The sequence below is a fragment of the Schistocerca serialis genome, chromosome 5 (assembly GCF_023864345.2).
Source record: "Schistocerca serialis cubense isolate TAMUIC-IGC-003099 chromosome 5, iqSchSeri2.2, whole genome shotgun sequence".
Taxonomy (NCBI): Eukaryota; Metazoa; Arthropoda; class Insecta; order Orthoptera; family Acrididae; genus Schistocerca; species Schistocerca serialis.
This window is the reverse complement of record NC_064642.1, coordinates 625,025,248-625,041,255: the sequence shown is the minus strand read 5'-3', so window position 1 is coordinate 625,041,255 and position 16,008 is coordinate 625,025,248. Positions and strand designations below refer to the sequence as shown.

General features: G+C 43.9%; 1 protein-coding gene across 1 annotated transcript in view; it reads right to left on the bottom strand.

Annotated features, from left to right (window-relative positions):
- LOC126480899 (soluble guanylate cyclase 89Db-like) overlaps nucleotides 1-16,008 on the bottom strand; it is a 464,947-nt gene that overhangs the window by 34,402 nt on the left and 414,537 nt on the right. Inside the window, exons 8-10 of the mRNA XM_050104296.1 lie at nucleotides 12,049-12,217; nucleotides 8,842-8,985; nucleotides 2,438-2,591 (exon numbers count right to left, since the gene is read on the bottom strand). Coding sequence (XP_049960253.1) covers nucleotides 2,438-2,591; nucleotides 8,842-8,985; nucleotides 12,049-12,217 — 467 coding nt within the window. The remainder of the gene's footprint in view (nucleotides 1-2,437; nucleotides 2,592-8,841; nucleotides 8,986-12,048; nucleotides 12,218-16,008) is intronic.

Below are 16,008 nucleotides of genomic sequence, written 5' to 3'. Positions count from 1 at the left end.
TTATGCGACTGAATTGCTTATTCCCTGTCAGAAAAGTCGCAGTTTGTAGTAACTGACGCAAAAATGGTTCAAATTGCTCTAAGCACTATGGGACTTAACATCTCTGGTCATCAGTCCCCTAGACTTAGAACTACTTAAACCTAACTAACCTAAGGACATCACACACATCCATGCCCGAGGCAGGATTCGAACCTGCGACCGTAGGAGCAGCGCGGTTCCGGACTGAAGCGCCTAGAACCGCTCGGCCACAGCGACTGGCTAACTGACGCAAAGTGATCGAATGAGACAGAAGTACTATTTAAAGTTCCACTGTTAGGTGTTATACGTTCCCTGCTGTTTTTTACTATATTATTGGTAGGAGATAATCTGAGCAACCATCTTCGATTGTTTGCAGATGCTGCCGTCTAATAAAGTCAGGAGAGAATCAAAACCAGTTGCCAAATTATTTAGACAAGATATCTGCCAATTGAACTAAATGCCTAGTGTTAACAATCACGCACAGCTTCAGTTGGATCAATCACATAGATAATGTTTTGGGGGAGGCAATCCAAAGACTGTGTTTTAGTGACAGAATACGTGCAAAATGCAAGAGGTCTACTAAAGGGACTTCGCACACTATGCTTGTTATTCGTCTGCTAGAGTAAAGATGTGCGGTATGGGATCCTTACCAGATAGGATTGATGGAGGATAACGGAAAAGTCAATTCTGTATTATCGCCAAATACGAGAGAAAGTGTAGTGGATATGATAGGAGAGTTGGGGTGGCAGTAATTAAAACAAAGGTGTTGCGGTGAGACCTTTTCACGAAATTTCAAGCTCCAAATTTCTCCTCTGAACACGAAAATATTTTCTTGACACTCACTTACCTAAGAAGAAATGATCGTCGTAATAAAATAAGTCAGAGATCGCACGCAAATATTTTAGTGATCGTATTTCTAGCGCTCTGTTTGAGTGTGGAACGGTAGAATAATATAGTGAAGGTGGTCTGAAGAATCCTCTGCCAGGCACTTAAGTGTGAATCGGGCAGTAGTGATGTAGATGTAGCTGGAGACTAGCATGGAGAATTGGCTTCTATGATGAGGGTATTGAAACGTTGATACCACGCTACGACAAATGACTTAAGTTGAGGCGGCGACTATCTAGAAAAGTAACTGGGAGGTGTAGTTAAAAGTTGGAAATAAAACATTTTTTATTTTCACTGTGATTTCCATTTTGTGACCAACGGACCTAAAAACAAAATAGCCCTTGTGTTATTATTGATGTGGAGGTCGATGGCAGCATGTCATGAACTCACACAAATGCAGGATGCTTTTCGATCGGTACCCCTGGGACTTGAAGTTGGATGATAGAGGCTAGCACGAGTGGGGTGGTTGTAGGAATCTGGAACATTCTGTAATAATTAGTACTGGAAGACTTTAGTAAATAACTTTTACTTAACTTTGTCCTGCTGCTGCACTTCATGAACGCAAATAATAACAACTATCTTTCTTTAATACAAATGACTGTGGTGTCACTGCAAGACACCACACTTGCTAGGTTGTAGGCTTCAAATCGGCCGTGGTGCGTCAGTACACATAGGACCCGCGAGTCGCCACACTCGGCTGGTCTTACGAGACAAGTTAGCGCACTGGCCAGTTCTACAGCCGACTTTAATAGGAATGGTTCACTTGTTATAGCTTCAGAGATCTCATTTGCAGAGACCTTAGTTAGCACAGCCTTCAGCTAAGTCAGTAGCTACGACCTAGCCAGGCGCCACATACAGTTTATGCTTTGACGATTGATCTATATGTGTGAAGCAATCAGATTTGTCAAGAAGTACTCGCAATTCAGTCTGTAACTGTACTTGTAAATATGACTGCACAAATTCAAGATCGACGTTCACCGCTGATGCTGACTTAAAGCTGAGTACTTAATTGTATTCCTGTCTACTAACTTTCTAATCACCTAAGATGTTCCAGATACATCCCGTCAAGTATAGTTCATTCATCCTCATGTCGGCCTACGTAATCAACGCGTGCAGTTAATGGCCACACCTCTTGATCAGACTAAGAGTCAAATTGCGTGACTCAGCCGGGCCACCCTTTTTCCATGAGGCCCATAGTTCCGCCTCATACACAACAGACTAATTAACAAACATTAACTGGCTTGTACAACAAGCAAGATAACACAATTCTGGTATTACGTGAGTAATAAATGCGCGGACTAGAGGCTGGGAACCTAGCAAGCTGAACGCTATTCTAATCTGACTTCGCTCACGACCTGTAGCTGACTCGACCGGTGCGATCTGCAAGTCTCTGTCCGTGCCACACGGCGGCGCTGCAAGCGCCAGCGAGTCCAGAGAGGTTGCAAGTGCTAGACCGTTATCGGTTATCGCAACCTCAAGCGTGGTGTCTAACGTTGACACCACAATTATAATACGGGAATAGGGCGCAACTCACCTATGCGTATCTGTATGCTGATCCCCGATGGCAGTCGCAGCTCGCGTACGCGCCTCACCAACTGCAGCGACACGTCGGCCACGTTCTGCGCGTGTCTGGGCGAAGTCTCGGGCGCGCCGCTCACCGCCATGTACACCTGGCCCACCGTTTCCACCTGCAACAGCCGCGTCGCAGTACGTCACACATTCTGGCGAGAACTGACAGCTAGGAAAAATCACACGTACTGGCTGCAGCACCAAAACTAGTGACTGAAGTAACCCCCCCCCCCCCCCCCCCCACACACACACACTCACATATACACTCCACCCCTCCCCCCCCCAAACACACACACACTGATGAGACCATTGCCCGCCCATTGTGAGACTGAATGTCACTTCAAAGCGTTGCGCACATGTGACACGTCCAGGAAAGTTCACTCATGTTCAGGAGAAAATAGAACACCTTGAGCGACTAGAGATGTTGTTGTTGTTGTTGTCTTCAGTCCTGAGACTGGTTTGATGCAGGTCACCATACTACTCTATCCTGTGCAAGCTTCTTCATCTCCCCATACCTACTGCAACCTACATCCTTCTGAATCTGTTTAGTGTATTCATCTCTTGGTCTCCCTCTACGATTTTTACCCTCCACGCTGCCCTCCAGTACTAAATTGGTGATCCCTTGATGCCTCAGATTATGCCCTACCAACCGATCCGTTCTTCTAGTCAAGTTGTGCCACAAATTTCTCTTCTCCCCAATACTATTCAATACCTCCTCATTGGTTAAGTGATCTACCCATCTAATCTTCAGCATTCTTCTGTAACACCACATTTCGAAAGCTTCCATTCTCTTCTTGTCGCTTCCATACATGGATACACTCTGTACAAGTACTTTCAGAAAAGACTTCCTGACACTTAAATCTATACTCGATGTTAACAAATTTCTCTTCTTCAGAAACGCTTTCCTTGCCGTTACCAGTCTACATTTTATATCCTCTCTACTTCGACAATCATCAGTTATTTTGCTCCCCAAATAGCAAAACTCATTTACTACTTTAAGTGTCTCATTTCCTAATCTAATACCCTCAGCATCACGAGATTTAATTCGACTACATTCCGTTATCCTCGTTTTGATTTTGTTGATGTTCCTCTCATATCCTCCTTTCAAGACACTGTCCATTCCGTTCAGCTGCTCGTCCAGGTCCTTTGCTTTCTCTGACACAATTACAATGTCATCGGCGAACCTCAAAGTTTTTATTTCTTCTCCAAGGATTTTAATTCCTACTCTGAATTTTTCTTTTGTTTCCTTTACTGCTTGCTCAGTATACAGATTGAATAACATAGGACCTTCATATTAACATGACGTGTATATTAGTGTGCCGGTTTTCGGCACGAATGTGTTCCCGCCGCGAGTCTCAAGGTCGACATTGGCCTCGCCAGAGACACTGGGTCGGCGAGTGGCCCTCTGGGGACGAGGAGTGGAGGGTTAGAGAGTACCGAGCGAGAAGGACAGAACGGCAGAGTGTTGGGGTGCGGATAGTCCGAATTGTGCATTAATAATTTTGGCGGCAGATGAATAAGACAGCGTGGGTCCAACCTGAACACGCTGTGCTGTAGCATGTTCACCCACAATAAGGGTGTCATGATATTGAAGAAGAAAGCAGTGGAATACGGTACGTGTAGGCTGCCGGAGTGGCCGAGCGGTTCTAGGCGCTTCAGTCTGGATCCGCGCGACCGCTACGGTCGCAGGTTCGAATCCTGCCTCGGGCATGGGTGTGTGTGATGTCCTTAGGTTAGTTAGGTTTAAGTAGTTCTAAGTTCTAGTGGACTGATGACCTCAGATGTTAAGTCCCATAGTGCTCAGACCCATTTGAACCATTTTTGAACGATACGTTTATTAACCTTCAGTGACTTCTGCGATGTTAGTTTACTTAACTGTGTGGAGACTGAGCAGTAACGGTCACTTTTCAATGGAATTTACGATTGTGTAAAAGTGTGGCCAATGCCGGATGGGCCTTGTCGCAAAGCTATTATTTTTCTTATTTGTGAACATAATTTTCTGTTATCAGGATTACTCATTGGACAGATTTGAAATTGTCAGTTCTGCGCTGTAGTTCAACGGGTTATGTACTGGAATTTGACAAATACGCTAACTGTGAGTTTTGTATATGTTTTTATATCTGTGTGTTAAATGAAAGTGAATTTTGAAGTTTGTAAGGCACCTGTCTACCATTACGATTCTGTAAGTTTTTATCTGGTTTCAAATGGTTCAAAAATGGTTCAAATGGCTCTGAGCGCTTTGGGACTTAACATCTGAGGTCATCAGTCCCGTAGAACTTAGAACTACTTAAACCTAGCTAACCTAAGGACATCACACACATCCATGCCCGAGGCAGGATTCGAACCTGCGACCGTAGCGGTCGCGCGGTCCAGACTGTAGCGCCTAGAACCGCTCGGCCACCCCGGCCGGCTTTTATTTGGAAGTGATGTTGTTTCTACTGGTATTGATTGATAATTTATTGCCCGATTAATCAAAGGAAAAGTTATTTAACCGGTCTTGTTTTTCAGCGCAAGAGTGGAACAGTCGTCCACTTCCCCGCCTACCTTTGACGAACGTGAAGAGACATGCTAGACGGCAGTGGTGTATAGAACGACATCACTGGGGTAGAAATGGCATTAATAAATTACGTAAATCAGTAATGTTGTGTAAGCAGTTATTGAAGACACACATCTCCATTAGCCCATCAACCATGGTCAGTTGCCAACAGGCATTGATGTAACATTGGGGGACTAGACGCTATTTGTTAAGTTGTGGCAACGCTAATCCTGTTGTTTGTTCCTCTTGTTGATGTGTCTAGTCGCCCCTAAATTAAATATTAATTCTGCACAGCAGAAATGATTAGCATTTGAACCATATCGGCCCGTGGGTTCAAGTTCAACAGTGATATCACGGCGCAACACAACCTACAGGTAAAATGTGCCTGTGACTCTCTTTGTCACTATAAATCGAAGGAAATGGATCAGCGTGACTTGAGAAAACGCGCAGCATCCATCGCAGACGTATGTGCTAACCGTACCGTCAGATCATTGAGTCTGAAAGAGGGCGAATTACTGGCGAAAGAGAATGTGATGCTTAAATTCAGAAAACCGCTGCTCGTGTGGGACCAAGCGTTTTGGCAGTGCAGCGGGTGTGTGCAGAGTAGTTCACGGAAGGCTTTAGAACACGACGAGATGGGTCAGGTCGCATCATCCAGACCACCACCCGAGAAGATCGACACTTCATCCGACTGGCATCCCAGAACAGATCTGCGTACTCCTCGGCTCTGGGGCAACAGTGGAACACATCGTACACTATCAGAGGTGACAGTCCGTCACCGTTTATTACGGCATGGGTTATGTGCGAGTCGTCCACTTCTCCACCTACCTTTGACGCATGCGCAGAAACGTGCTAGACGGCAGTGGTGTATAGAACGACATCACTGTGGTAGAAATAGCATCAGATAGTGTTCTTGGACAAATCCAGGTTCTGTTTGTTTGAAAATAATGGCCGCATTTTGGTTCGCCGCAGCCAGGGGCAGCGGCATTACAGTGACTCCATTCACACAAGACATACAGGACCAACTCAAGGCCTTATGGAGTGGGGTGTTATTGGGCACAACCACGAATCATAGTTGGTGCTGTCCAGTGCACTGTGACCAGTGTGACCTACGTGAATGATGTCCTGCGACCCGAAGCCATACCCTTTCTGCACAACACCCCAGACGCCATTTTTGAGCAAGACAATCCACAACCACGTGTTGCTGCACGAGCACGTGGCCCGCCAGATCACCAGATTTATCGTCAGTTGAAAGTGTATGGGATGTGGTGGTAAAATGATGGGTGCAGTGCTGTGACCCAATGCCAATCACCACAGATGAACTCTGGAACCAGGTGAATGAAGCATGGATGCTATGCCACAGGACGACATTCGTTCCTTATTCGCATCGATGCCATCATCCACGGAAGAAGTTGTCAGGGCCCATGGTGGACCCTGTGCCTACTAGGTAACAGGCAACGTGCTGAACCGAGGTGACTGAAATGCTAATCGTTTCTGCAGAACACCCTACTGTACACTCCTGTGAATATGAACGTGCTATCTCCAGTCGTTCAAGGTGTTCTAGGTGTTCTATTTTTTTTCTGAACGTGAGTGTATATAAGCGAAGCAGAGACGATTGGGGATCGTGGTAAGTTGTCATTCATTTGTGGTAGTACACTGCATATTTTAATAGCGACGGTAGGGGAGCAAACCGTAAAATTCGCGTTTATGTATCCTAATTCAAATAAAACCAAAACACAATACAATCTAAACCTACACTCTACTACCACAATGAGGTGACAAAAGTCGCAGGATAGCGATATACACGTATATAGATGGCGGTAGTATCAGGTATATGCCGTCCGCTGTGGCCGAGCGGTTCTAGGCGCTTCAGTCCGGAACCACGCTGCTGCTACGGTCGCAGGTTCGAATCCTGATTCGGGCATGGATGTGTGTGATGTCCTTAGGTTAGTTAGGTTTACGTAGTTCTAAGTCTAGGGGACTGATGACCTCAGATGTTCAGATGTTGAGTCCCATAGTGCTCAGAGCCATTTTAGAACCTTCATGAAGTCAAGGAACACAGTATTAATCTGAGCGCCGTCGTTTACGGCACTTTGGATCTCGTATACAACGTATAAAAGGGCAGTACACTGCCGGAGCTGACTGGGTTTTTATGTTGTCCTCATCATTTCATCATCATCATCATCATCATCATCATCATCCTGATTCGTGATTGTGGTTATATTGGAATGTGAAAAAATTGGACTGTGTGAAAACTGGGACTTTGTACTGGCGCTGATGACCGGGCAGTTGAGTGCCCCACAAACCAAACATCATCATCATCATCGTCATCATCACCGCAGGAGCTGTCATTTGTACTCAGATGATTTATGTGAAAAGGTTTCCGGCGTGATTATGGCCACATGAAGGAATTAACAGACTCTGAACACGGAATGGTTGATGGAGCTACAAGTATGGGACATTTCATACCGGAAATCGTTAGTGAATTCAATATTCCGAGATCCACTGTGTCAAGATTGTGCCGAGAATACCAAATTTCAGGCATTAGCTCTCACCACGGACAATGCAGTGCCGACGGCCTCCACTTAACGGCCGACAGCTGTGGCGTCTGCTTATATTTCGCATGTTGTTTTCGCTGTTTTTGCAACAGTGTTTTGAGCGTCTGCGTAATGCTGTCAGTGCTAACAGACAAGCAACAATGCGTGAAATAACCTCATAAATCATTGTGGGACGTACGACTGAAGTGTCTGTTAGGACAGTGCTGCGAAATTTGGCGTTAATGGTCTATGGCATCCGACAACCGACGCGAATGCCTTTGCTAACAGCAAGACATCGCCTGCCCTGGACTCGTGACCATATCGGTTTGACCCTAGGCGACTGGAAAACCGTGGCCTGGTCAGATGGGTCCCGATTTCGGTTGGTAGGAGCTGATAGAAGTGCTCGAATGTGGAGCAGACCTCACAAAGCTACGGACCCAAGTTGCCAACAAGGCACTGTGGAAGCTGGTGGTGGCTCCACAATGGTATGGAGTCTGCTTGCATGGAATAGACTGGTTTCTTTGGTTCAACTGAACCGGTAATTGAGTGGAAATGGTTACGTTCGGCTACTGGGAGACCACCTGCAGCCAAACAACGACGGAATTTTTGTGTATGACCGTGAGCCAAGTCAATGCGTCACAGTTTTTCACGATTGGTTTCAAGAACTTTCTGGACAGATCGAGCGGATGATTTGGTCACCCTGATCGCCCGACATGAATCGCATCGAACATTTATCGGACATAATTGAGAGGTCAGTCTGTGCACAAGAACTTGCACCTGCAACACTCTGCAGCTATAGAGGCAGCACGCCTCAATATTTCTGCAGGGGACTCCTAGCGACGTGTAGAGTCCATGCCACGTTGAGTTGCTGCAGTGCGCCGGGTAAAAGGAGCTCTTCCACGATGTTAGGAGGTAAACCACGACTTTTATCACCTAATTTTAGTGTATGTTGGGTCATATCAAGCATGATTAAATACTCTGCGACACTGTGGGTATTTTTTTACATAGACTCGTATAATGGAAAAAGCATAAACTTCAAGTTGCACTAGCGGACCTAACTTAGGTATTTTGCCTCTCTAAAGCTAGCAGTTGCTAATATCTTGCGTTAGCTCTATGCTTCTGGCAGTTTTAATCTGTCATTTAATTGACAGCTTTTTGGTCAGAGTAATCTTTAATTTATATAAATTTTATGGTTACTGTAAGTAGGTATAAAAACTAGACTTTCAAAAGTTCAAGAGTTATCAGTGCAGTTTGCTGCTACTTTCCTGTGCTGTAACAGGGAAACGTCAGAATTACCTTGTACACGTTGTAGCGGTCCATGAGGGCATCAAAACAAGTGAAGACGGCGTTCATGCTGGTCACGACGTCCATGGCGTCCTGCACCGTAGAGGAGCTGAAGTCCACCAACTCGCAGAACAGGATGGACACCTCGTCAAACGACTGCAACAAACGTGTTTTAGTGAACGTTAATGAAGTCAGTGTATTAAGAGGAAAGCTATCATTTCCTTAAACAGTAATCTATTTGTTGTGTCTAGACAAGACAGTCTAGACACAATGAGAGGAAGCCGAAAGGCACGCGCTTAAACTCACGCAGGCTGGCGTGAGGTCTGAAACAGGATACGTAATGAATGCTATAAAGAAAAGTACGTAGCTTCTGGTTAAACGTAACTTTAATCCACATTTGTAGAACATCGCTCTTGATGATACATTAATAGAATCTCAGTATCAATTGAATACGGCGCCTTGCTAGGTCGTAGCAAATGTAGCTGAAGGCTATGCTAACTATCGTCTCGGCAAATGAGAGCGTATTTGTCAGTGAACCGTTCCTTGCAAAGTCGGCTGTACAATTGGGGCGAGTGCCAGGACGTCTCTCTAGACCTGCCGTGTGGTGGCGCTCGGTCTGCAATTACTGACAGTGGCGACACGCGGGTCCGGCGAATACTAATGGACCGCGGCCGATTTAAAGGCTACCACCTCGCAAGTGTGGTGTCTGGCGGTGACACTACACTATTCACCTACACGTCATAAGTTTTCAACGCTTTCCGTGACAAGACACGAAGAATAAGGACTCGTGTGTGATATGGCATCAAAGTTTCTTGATTTCGGAGCCTCAGCGTTTGTTACGACACCATATTCGTTGCTTATTTTCTACTCTCGTATTTATTATTCTATCAGTAGGAGTTTTATTAATTATCAGCTTAGATTTTTTTATATATTCTTAAACAGAATTGGTTTTATCTGGCCTGCCAAGTTTATTACTGAAAATCTAGTTTACGCTGACTTCTCTTGAAGTATGATTCAACCGAACAGAAGCAAGTTTCAGTAACGTAATTTTAGAGACAATGTGAGTGAGCATACGTGTACTTTAAATAAAAGGTACTTACAGTGCTAGAAACTTCAAATTAACTATGCGCAGATCATGAATCACAAGTAAATTGAAGAGATAGAAATCATAGTTACTTTTTTCTATTGCCATCCAGACGCAACGAGCTTTAGTGTAAACCTATATCTTTAGGATTGGACTGTTAGAAGCTGACGCTGGCTGCTCCACTCGTCCTCAAATAGTAGGTATACTCAAATGTGGCTGAGGATACTAACATTTCTAACGAGGCCCTTTTCCCTAACTTTGGCATCCAACTCCAGTGAGAAAGTGCAAGAATAATTTGCTCTTGAAATTAATATGACGGTAGTTATCGATATCTTCCTGTACTGTGAAACCCGTCACAAAATATGTATAGTATGGACAGAAATAAGGTGACGAAAAATATAAATTCAAGAAATTCTAGAAATTTCTCAAAAGTTTTTTAGCTTATTCAGTAAGATAGTAATACGTGCCAAATGTAATTTTAAATAATTCTAAAACATACTGGTCGCGAGATGTCACATAAATTTGAGTCAGACTGACGGCTGTTACACCCTGATAGTACTACTAAAAATAGTAATACAAAAAACTAAATTATATTCACATCGTGTATAAACTAATTTATATGGCCTGTAATCGTTATTTCTGTTATACTGCGTATTAAATTTCGTATTTACTTAAGAATGGTTAAGTAGCGTGGTATCAATGAAGCTCTTGTGAAATAAAAAAAATCCAACAAGTTTAAAACTTATTTTTACTTATTTTTTGTTGGTACGTTAGAGCTTAACGAGTCATCGATGTAGGTGACATTACAAACCAGTCATGGGATTTACTAAGTGCGATTTAAGGAAAGGATGGGGAGAATTTAAAATTGGTATGGGTTTAAGGCTCACAGCTATCGAATAGGTTTTGTTCTGTTTCGAGTGTTACGTATTAAATACCAAGACTTATAAAACTTTGTCAATTATGTGTGTGGGATACTGCGGCTATGATGAATAAAGGTTTCCAGGAGTAACTACAACCAGTCGATGCTTCAATATTTTTTACAATGACCGGTACCACCTGATGATGAGTCGAAAGTGGTTTGTAACAGGTCATGGTAAATAAATAAAAACTGAAGTATCACAAAAGGCGACTGGTCGCAGTTATTTCTGGACACCATCAATAATATTTCTTATCTGGGAAGGGAAGATACTTATTACTGTAAATATTATTGATTTTACGAAGTAACGGGAACTTGTTTGCCTTTTCGTGGGTTCGAGATGAGATTTTTCGTTTTTTATCTAGTTGCTTGCTGGCGACTAAGACTGATATGCATGGAGAAAGAACCGTTCATTATTGAGAAATATATTTCAAAAGTCACTTAAAGTATTTTACGGAAATGACAATACATGATAGCCGGAATAGATGGACAAGATGCCTATGCTATCTAAAATGTGTCCACTGTCTTAAGCAATGCCACATCTCTGTGGATGTAGAGTACCACTGTGGGCTCATTATACTCGCCCTCCATTAGACGTTACTGATAACTTCAAATTTAAGCCAAGAAACAATAAACTTAAGATTTAAGCTGACAAGAGACTGTTCAACAGAACACAGTGAGATATGCTCTAGGAAACTGAGGATCATAGAAATCAGGCATGGGCGTTACCGTCGCTGCCCTACAAGTCACTGATGGTACAGCATGCCAACCAACACGGATGCCTTCTCAAGCGAAGGCCCTGCAAGCATGCATGAAACATAAAAGGTTTCATAATAAGCTGCTGTAGTAATTCCTCTCTTCCAATTTTGCATGACAAATATTGCTTCATTCAACTACGACTCAAATAATTAAGTTAGTGAATCATTTTGCTTTGACGACGTCATGAAATACATAGTCCGTTTTCTACTTTCTTTAGCTACATCTGATTAAATATTTTGTCACCACTAAGGCACAAAATGGAAACAAGGCAGTTAACCAGCTTTATCACCTTGGAAAATAGTGTGAACCTCTGTTGTTCATATCCTGAGCTGCAGCAAGTCTCCTACATTTGGAGAGACAAAGGTAGACGTGTCAAATACGAGTGCTGAGAAGCAATGAGTGGCATAAAACAGAGTATAGCACGTCAACCCTTCGTCGCTTCAAATCTTTTGTGACATACCTGACAGGTACTGATGGGATCCCCTCCAGAACGCAACCTGTCCGCCACAGGTTTCGGAATCATAGAGTACAGAAGATCATCGCCACGCTGTTTCCAGGAGTCCAGCTCTGCGTAACTCTTCTCCAGCTCCATGGAACGTTGTTCTGCTCGTTCAAACATGAGCTCCAGCCTGTAAAAGTAGACGTGGTAAGACACTTGTCTCCTGGTCTCTGTCTAATTTGAGACTACCAATCTCATTTTCATGGGGATGGATACTTAGTTTAATTCATTTGGTGATTTCTGAGATGAAGTACAATCATGCTCATAAATTAAGGATAATTGCATAATGTGGAGCCACACAACGCGGCACTAGACAAAGCTGGCGCTAATAGCATAGGCACATAGGGAACACACAGGACACAGATCTGTAAGTCCACGGTATTGGTGATAACTTGAGAAAATCGTCCCGAAACACTTCTGCTACAAAACGCCACTGTCTCCAGCGCATGTACCCCGACATCAACATGGAATATGATCATCTTGCACACATACACAGGCCGCACGACGGTTTGGCATAATCTGGATCAGGTGGTCTAGCAGCTGCTGGGTTATAGCCTGCCATTCTTGCACCAGTGCCTGTCGGAGCTCCTGAAGTGTCCTAGGGGCGTGAGGACGTGCAGCGATACGCCGACCGAGGCCATACCAGACGTGCCTGATGGGGTTTAGGTCTAGAGACAGGCAGGCCACTCCATTTGCCTGATATCTTTTGTTCCAAGGTACTCCTCCATGATGGCAGCTCGGTGGGGCCGTGCGTTATCATCCATCAGGAGGAAGTTGAGACCAATTGCACCCCTGAAAAAGGTGGACATACTGGTGCAAAATGACGCCCCGATACACCTGACCTGTTACAGTTCCTCTGTCGTAGATATGCAGGGGTGTACGTGCACCGATCATAATCCCAACCCACACCATCAAACCACGACTTCCATACAGGTCCTTTTCAAGGACATTAAGGGGTTGGTATCTGGTTCCTGGTTCACGCCAGATGAAAGCCCGGAGAGAATCACTGTTCAGACTATACCTGGACTCGTCCGTGAACATAACCTGGGACCACTGTTCCAATGACCAGGCTTTACGGACTCTCCTGTGACCAGGGGTCAGTGGAATGTACCTTGCAGGTCCCTGGGCGAATAAACCATGTCTGTTCAGTCGTCTTAGACTGTGTGTCTGGAGACAACTGTTCCAGTGGCTGCAGTAAGGTCCCGAGCAAGGCTACCTACAGTACTCCGTGGCCGTCTGCGGGCACTAATGGTGAGATATTGGTCTTCTTGTGGTGTTGTACACTGTGGACGTCCCGTACTGTAGCGCCTGGACAAGTTTCCTGTCTGCTGGAATCATTGCCATAATCTTGAGATCGCACTTTGTAGCGCACGGAGGGCCCGTGCTATGACCTACTGTGTTAGACCAGCCTCCAGTCGCCCTAGTATTCTACCCTTCATAACGTCATCAATATGTGTTCTTTGAGCCATTTTCAACACACAGTCACCATTAGCACGTCTGAAAACGTCTGCACACTTACTCGCTGCACCTTACTCTGACATGCACCAACACACCTCTGCGTATGTGTACTGCTGCCACCGCCACCGTGCGACGACCGCAGGTCAAATGCACCGCATGGTCATACCTCGAGGTGATTTAAACCCGCAAGCCGCCCACTAGAGCGTTGTTTCACCATGTATCAGCATTATCCTTGATTTACGAGCATGAATGTATTTAGCACCTGGGGTGTGCCTACGGTGTTTACTCATCTAAGTCAACTCCAAAAAAACGTGATTTCCAGCATAATAAGGGATGAGAGCGTTACTGAAATAAGTTGTCTTGCCAAAAGTCTCCCGGGGCACGAATGTTACATGACTCTAAATGCACTCTTAGCGGTGCTGTTGTCAGGTAGAAACATAAGAAAAGCACTAATATGCAATAAAAGCTCTGGTGGTCCCAAGAAATCCACTGACAGTTGCCCAAACGTACAAAACAGTCATTAGACTTCACCATCATGTGTTTCGCAGGATTCCTCTCGTAGCACAAGTACAGTGGTAGAAACAAATCTGTTACTGATTTGTGGAGCAGTGCAAGGTTTTATCAAGTGCTGAGTCACGGTACATCTTATGGTGCATTGGGTCGGATGCCTGCTGACCGACATCTATCCGAATAATGCGATTACAATAAAAAAAAGGCACGAGTGGTGTGACGGTATGGCGTTGTTTCTCCTGGTTTTGATCGATGGCGAAAAGAAAGCAGGTTTTTATCAAAAGATTTAAGACAAATATTTACTTCCAGTTTGGCATGACTACTTCGCTATCAAAATGATTGTGCTCTTTTATAGAAAGATCGTTAAATAGTGATTCGATGAAAATCGATGTAACTGGATTGACTTCCTCGTGGCTTCGGAGAAAATAACTTGTCGCATACAGTACTTGGAATAACTTAAAGCGCTGATTGTATGGGAGACCAATTCGCCTCAAAGCCTGGAACAACTGTTCACTCTGTTTCAAGAACAATGTTAACAGATTCTCAATCAATGCAGCAGACCTTTGTAGAAATATTTTTGGAACTTCCTTCATTGCTTGTCTTTCGCTGTAGATTAGATATACTTCTTGTTCCATATACCCATAGAGAGGAGATCTTCAAGAATGTAGATCACAAAACAAGAACATATTTACACAAAAAAATGCTTAGCGAAAAATGTCCATACCACAAATGTTTCGTGGAATGGTCCTCACTGATGTGGAATATGTCAAAAAGTGTAAAATATTTTCATTTAAAAGGAGACATTTAGAAGTCCGACAGAATAGACATCAATCATATACACATACATTTCTGTGATAGTGTGACGGCTCCATTACATTTCCTTCAGCGCGGATGCATTAATATCATCCGAACTCCTACGAGAATCAGTAATTCTCGAGTAGAACTTGCATTGCAGTGTGCGACAAGTTGAAAATTTAGATCAATCTGGGATCGTGGCCAGTTAACGGAACCGCTCAAAGGGATCGCTACAACCGGGTTCGATTTCTGGTCCAGCACACGTGTGCATTTCCACAGTGCCCTGCGCGGTTGGAAGTCACTAGCTTCTACCCACCCTTTCCCTTTCCTTCCCATACCTCTATTTCATATACAAGGACAAGTTTGTCACATAACATGTAAATGTACGATACAGTGAGGTGCTTATGGCAGTTCGTGTGCCATTATAGCCAGACAGATAACCCCTTGTCAGGCTATTTACATCGATCACATTACTGCGCTGAAGGTGTACAGAAGTCAGATATTTTAATTGAGCACAGCGTCCTTTGACTGTATTGTTGTTTATTTAATTACGATCCTGGTTTCGGCCTTCTATGCCATTTTCAAGTGATAGCGTTTATGTCATTAACATATATTCCATTACTGACATTAATGACATAAACTAAATCACTTGAAAATGCCATAAAGGGTTGAAACCTGGGTTGTAGCCGGCCGGTGTGGCCGAGCTGTTGTAGGCGCTTCAGTCTGGCACTGCGTGACCGCTACGGTCGCAGGTTCGAATCGTGCCTCGGGCATGGATGTGTGTGATGTTGTTAGATTAGTTAGGTTTAAGTAGGTCTAAGTTATATGGGATTGATGACCTCAGGTGTTAAGTCCCATAGTGCTCAGAGCCATTTGAACCATTTTCGAACCTGGGTCTTAATTAAATAAATAACGATATAGTTAAATTGCGGTGTAATCATTTAAAAATTAATGTCTGTCTGTTGCCCAACAACATCAAAAGAAGTTAGCTACTACGAAACATTATTTTATACTTTTAATAAAATCTATATTAATGGGTTCTGCTAACAAGTAGTTAGTAAATTCTTAGGCTCTTCTTAAACTGATCATTATTAGTAGCTAAACATTTCATGGCACTGGTGTATTATTGAAATATGTGTTTCCAAATAGCGGTGACTT